The sequence below is a fragment of the Mytilus galloprovincialis genome, chromosome 6, assembly GCF_965363235.1.
Source record: "Mytilus galloprovincialis chromosome 6, xbMytGall1.hap1.1, whole genome shotgun sequence".
Classification (NCBI taxonomy): domain Eukaryota; kingdom Metazoa; phylum Mollusca; class Bivalvia; order Mytilida; family Mytilidae; genus Mytilus; species Mytilus galloprovincialis.
In genome coordinates, this window is record NC_134843.1 from 60,229,554 (window position 1) to 60,235,916 (window position 6,363).

General features: G+C 28.9%; 1 protein-coding gene across 2 annotated transcripts; it reads right to left on the minus strand.

Moving 5' to 3' along the window:
• Positions 1–863: 863 nt before the first annotated feature.
• LOC143078235 (uncharacterized) lies at positions 864–4,631 on the minus strand. Of its 2 annotated transcripts, XM_076253160.1 has the most exons (7): positions 4,485–4,631; positions 4,153–4,216; positions 3,726–3,825; positions 2,986–3,057; positions 1,820–2,068; positions 1,441–1,536; positions 864–922 (listed from the first exon to the last, which is right to left on the minus strand). In XM_076253160.1, exons 1-7 carry the CDS (start codon positions 4,556–4,558, stop codon positions 915–917), a joined length of 663 nt encoding a protein of 220 aa, XP_076109275.1. In that variant the 5' UTR covers positions 4,559–4,631; the 3' UTR covers positions 864–914. The 2 variants fall into 2 exon arrangements, with proteins under 2 accessions (XP_076109275.1, XP_076109276.1); XM_076253161.1 differs by lacking the exon at positions 4,153–4,216 and having other exon boundaries at positions 4,485–4,594.
• Positions 4,632–6,363: the final 1,732 nt, after the last annotated feature.

A 6,363-nucleotide genomic window follows, 5' to 3' on the forward strand; every position in this document is an offset into this window, starting at 1 on the left:
ACAATATTGCTCTTACCTGACTGAATATTTAACGTTCATTATTGGAAATCGTCAATGATATTTCTATAGTGCTTTTTGTGTCGTCTTCTGTAGCAAATAAGTTATCCCAGTGATTTGAGAAAATACAAGAAAAATTAACTGTTCGTCTCGCTTTTAAAATACCAGTATCTTAGTATGAGGCTCCCGCAGGGTCAAAAACGACCTGCGACCTCTGGGCTTTTTAGAAGCGACTTCCGACCTGAGGGCCTTCTAAAAACGACCTGCGACCTGTAAAATTTGGAAAAAAACGACCTCCGACCAACTTTCATCCTCTGTGTTAGGAAAAAACGACCTGCGACCTGTACATTTCCCTTAAAAACGACCTCTCGACGAATTTAAAAGCGACCTTGCGACCTGAGGGGGGTACCCTGTGGGAGCCTCTACTATGAAGGCAAAAAAAAAAACATCTTTTTTTCTGTTTACACATTTTCAAACAATTTGGTACATATTCCATATAAGTTTTATTTTTTACAAAATTGGACAACTAATCAATTTTAAAGATCCCGCGGTAATTTATTCAAATTTTGGCAGAGTGATGCACGGAAGAAGTATATAACATTGTGAGAAGAAGACGTCAAGGGAACGTAATAACCCACTTTGACGTTCCGATAGACAGAACAATGGCAAAAGAAAAAAGATGGGGACAAGCAACATTTCACAATAGTGAATACTTGTAAAATCTAGAAGTATGTTCTACGTGATATTTAACACAGTTGCTGAGTCGCATGGAATTATCCAGGTTCTAAAGTGCTTAAAATTGTATGGGTCTTCAGTTTTAAAGTAATTTTGATTTTTCGCAGAACAAATTGTAACTAGTTTATGCAATAGAATGATTTATTTAATAATTAACATCCATTCTTCTTTGGTTCAATCCTTCAAATCCCTACAAATCAAGTGTATACATATTTAAAACAATTATATCGTAATAGCTATTCAATATAATGGAACGTAGGAACACTCCAAACATGTTCATCTTAGATTTCTTTAAATTTATCAATCTGTACATGTACATGCAATTTTTTTTAAAGAAAATGTAGTTTAGTGTGTAATAAAAAAAAATCTAGATTCTTCTAAAATTTATGCAAGTGAAATTCATGTCAAGGCTTCGTGATGAAGGCCGTGCTTCGACCTATAACTGTTAACTTAAAACTTTATACATTGTGACTTGAGTGAAAAGTTCTTATACCATATCTTTTTGTAATTATTTATAGGATCATTATTTGTGTGGAAACGCCTAGTAGAAAAAAATGAAATAACCACAAATACAAAAGGATGTCAGATTTTTTTTTATAAATTTTGTTACTTGTATCCCGAAAAGTAAGATGCAAGTGGTATTTCAAAATTTTAAATATTGAAGACTATATGAAAATATGATGATAATATTATAGAATAACAAATTACCTTCAGATATCAGCAACTGTTCAACAGCTGCTTTAGCTGTATCTAATGAGGAGCGATTGCTCTCCATCGCTATCCTAAATTTGTCGAGTGCATCGTCTGAAGAAGAAAAAATAAGATTATAAGCAAGAGTTCAAATGATAGCTATATTCCATTACCATTTTTTATCTCTAAAAGAAAACAAAATGTAAAATTCAAAAGTTCCTGAATGAATGAAAATAGGGATTGTGTCAAAGACCAAAGAGCAAACAACCGCTGAAGGCCATCAATGATATGAACTTAAGTAATCTGTTATCGTGTTTTATAAAAAAAAATAACATTACTTCTAGAACTCGTTAATCTACCGTATATTTGTCAGGTTGTTAAAATAAAAATAAAATACCTATATAATCTCTAAGACTCGACAGTTCGCTTGCTATCTGTGGAGCTTCAATGCTGGATAATATAACACTTTCTGGTATATTTACGTACAGTTTGGATTGCTCAAGCCATTCTACTTTGAAACTTGTAAATTGGGTTTGAATTTTTTCCAATTCACTGTTGTGGCTTTTAATATCCGAGACTAAATAATCTATATTTCGATTCAGTTTTCTCAAAGGCATTTCAATCCCTGAATTTCTGCTTCGAGAGTCTGAAAAAAAATACACAAGAATTGTCAAAAATTGATTTTAAATCTAATTAGATTAAAGAAATTAAAATAGAAGCGTCTATCTACACAAATTGTCATATCAAACGACAGAGAGATAACACAGTACTTTTAAGCTGAAAATATGCTTAATATGAAAATATTCCTAATAATGAAAATATGCTTTAAATGAAAATATGCTTAATATGAAAATATGCTTTAAATGAAAATATGCTTAATATGAATATAATTATGCTTTATATATTATAAATATATGCTCGATATGAAAATATGATTGATATGAAAATATGCTGAGTATGAAAATATGCTTAATATGAAAATAAGCTAATATGAATATATGCTTAATATAAAATATGCTTAATATGAAAATATACTTAATATAAATATATGCTTAATATGAAAATATGCTTAATATGAAAATATGCTGATATGAAAATATGATTAATATGAAAAAATTCTAAATATGGAAATATGCTTAATATGAAAATAGGTTAAATATGAAAATATGCTTAACATGAATACATGCTTAATATATAATAAAATATATGCTTGATATGAAAATATGCTTAATATGAAAATAATTATGCATAAAGTCAAATTCATTTTCGTTCCTTATTTTGTACATAAACCAGGCAGTTATTTTTTCTCGTTTGTAATTTCGTGGCCTTTAATAGCTGACAATGCGGTATGGATTTTGTTTATCGTTGAAGGCTGTAAGGGTGGTCTTTAGCTGTATCATTTGGTCTCTGGTGCAGAGTTACCTCATTTGCAATTATATCGCATCTTCTTATTGTTATATCGATAATTATAAACAATAAACTTTAAGTAGACATCAACCAAACAACACAATGAAGAGAAAATGTCTTCACAAGTATTTTTAAAGAATAACTTGAAATACATACCTTCAAGAAACGGGGATAATCTACTGATCAAAACATCGTGGTTCACTGAATTTCTCCTCAACAGTTGAACTTCTGCAAAAAAAACATTCATTCAATAGTTAATTTTAGTATGATATCTCTTTCATTACTATAACTCAAAAAAGTATATTGGTTAGAACATATGACAAGCCGTTTTACTATTTATTCGAATTTCAAAATATCTCCTATAATATATAAGATATCTTATATGATCTATAAGATATCGCCTTTAATATATAAGATATCTTATATAATTTCATTTTTATAAGATATCTATATATTATATAAGATATCGTATATATTATACTATGCAAGATATTTCTCATAAAGTTTATAAGATATCTCATAAAGTTTATGAAAAATCTTATAAACATATTTTATAAGATATCTCATATAATTCAGAAAATATCTTGTAAAGCAAATTAAAGATATCTTCATAAACTTTATAAAATATCTTATAAACTATATAAGATATCTTATAAAGTTTATGAGAAATATTAAAGTAAGAATAAATAGCAGAACGTCTTGCCATAAGAACATAGTATTTTTATGAAACAACCGATGTAATTAAGGTAAACAATAAAAGCAAAAATATAAGTTTTGGCTTATTTTAAAAGATTTATCATAATACATTACTTGTTAAAATTAAATCTGATAAATAAATTATAATTTCAAGTTTGAATGAAAGATTTAAGATTTTGATAATATAAATGTAAACCTACGCTTCTTCATTTTTTTGTTGAATCTGTATCTTTCGAATACAACGAAAGAAACAACAAAGCACAAAAACACCAATACTACGTCCAAGAAGTTCAAACCAATCTGAAAGGAATTGATAAAGTTATAGCGGCAAACTTTAAGGCTTCAGATATCATGAATGTAAGAAAAAATAAACATAGTACAAATATAAAAACATGATATGCCAAAGACACTATGGCTTTTTCTTGCATTAATGAATAAAAAAATACCACAATTAGTTTATAAGCAACTCAACAAAAAGATAGAACTAGAAATAATGAAAAAAATAATAATAGTGTATATAAATTCACTGTGAAAAACGTTTCCTAACTTTTTGTGACTGTCGTATGGAAGTTTTATCGCACACTTGAATGTAATAGACAATACATGTACTTATCATAGTCATCTTACCATACTTGTTCCATCCTTTTGAAGGTCATGTGGTGTGACAATGCTGTAAGATTGGATCTTTTGCCTAAAACCAAGATACTGTCAATTAGGACTTACTTCGATGTTAAATGTTGTTTTATATTCAATTGCAAAAAATAGGTTATAAACGATGTATATATCAGTCCAAAAAGATCCTCTTAAAGTGTCGGACTGATTAGTTTACCTTTAAAACTCATCTTGCATTTCCACGAGACAACCCAGAAACAACTGAAAGAGAATCTTACTTTCAAAATATGCTAGAGGTTATCAAGCATAATTTTAAATAGGTTCTTTAAAAAGAAATATTGACTTACCTTGAGGTAGTATTTTTATTGATGACAGTCAGTTGTATAAGAAGACACAACAGAATAAGGAAGCTTTTCATCATCTTTAAATCGTGGTATCTCTCTCTCTGACAAACACAGAATAAGACTGGTTGCTGCTAAGAACGTTAACGTCACAATCAGAAATGGTTGAAACGCCATCTGATAATACAACGTTAACCAATGAAAACGTAACGTTATCATTGTATTTCGGTACCTCAAAATGTCAATTTTATAGAGACAAAATTAGGGGACTTAATATTATGTTTTAAACTTTCTGAACTATAAGAATTAATTTACTTTTGAATTTTTAGATATGATAATAACGTTTCATTCACATGTACATGTAGATTTTTAAGAAGCATGATCACAAAACTTTTCTGAAGGTTTTCATTTATTTTATTATAAAATTCGTGAACAAATGAAAAGAAACACGTAAAGATTTTCGGCTGAATCACAATATTCAGATTACTAGATTATTTGTACGTATGAAATCAAATGTATGGAATACGTCGATGAAACAGCAATCTGGGGCCGTGTCAATGAAAGTATCCTAGGATATGTCCTAAGATATGTCTTAGGACGTTATTTAGGATGGTCTTAGGACGTGTCTGAGACATGTCTTAGGATGTAAAACAAAGCTGTCTTAGGACAGTCCTAACTACGATGGTCATAAGACCATCCTAACACATTTTTTTAATTGAAAAAATATGTTAAGATTATACTTATTCTAATAAATAACGTTGTCTAATAATATGATAAAAGATATAAATGAATTTAATACGAAAACAAAAGTAAATAGTCACGAAACTTTATTAAATGCGATATTTATTCGTGCTGCAATTTTAGTCGATGAACTAGTTTTGTCCTTAGGTCCACTCTATTTCATTACATGTATCGAATGAGGATTAGTTTTTAAAAAAAAGACATATTTTCCCCATTTTTAAATTAGTTTTGCACCGTTTTTAGTTAGTCGCAAACATGTTGCTTTAATGCTTGTATGTTTTAGGCTTCAAAAAAGGCAGCACGAAATAATCTAATGTAATACAATTAAATCTTTAACAAAAATTGAAAAACAAATTGTTGTATTAATTTAATTCTCATAACAGTATGATAGTTTAATATTGTATATGTATATTTAGTATTGAGTTTATACCATATTTGTTGTTTTTATTACGTTTTAGGACATTTTAACCTTTAGGACTATCCTAAGACACCTATTTGTATGTCCTAACTTTAGGACCAAATTTAGGACATATCTTATTTTAGGAGACTTTCGTTAACCTGACTTAGGACTGAGACGTGTCCTAAGACCATCCTAAGACATGTCCTAGTCCTAGGACAGCTTCGTTGACACGGCCCCTGGCAACATAAATAAGGAATCATATTTCAATATTCAATGTATTTTAGAAAGAAAGAAAAACGAATTTGTATAATCACATATATATGAATACCGCGCTGAAGTACGTCCATTATTCATTTTTCATTATTCAAAATTCAATAATGATTAATGAAATAGTTCATTATTCACTATTTGATGAATAATGAATAATGAAACAGTTTATACTTTAGTATTCAAGTTGAAAAGTGAATAATGAAATAGAATCATATGTTTTGACTGTGACACTATATCCCGTATTACGGAGTTCGTCAATATGGTGTTATGTAACAAATATTAAAATTATTATCAGACAAAAAAATCAAAACACTTTTTTGAAATTTTAAACTTTGTTTATTTATCTAGTTTTGGAGGATAAACTAGATGGTTTCCCTAACTATTTTTAAAGAAATTTAACATGCAATAGGAACTCATAGAACTGCATCTGAATATAGAAAAATCATACCTGTATACCACATTCACTTCCACAGG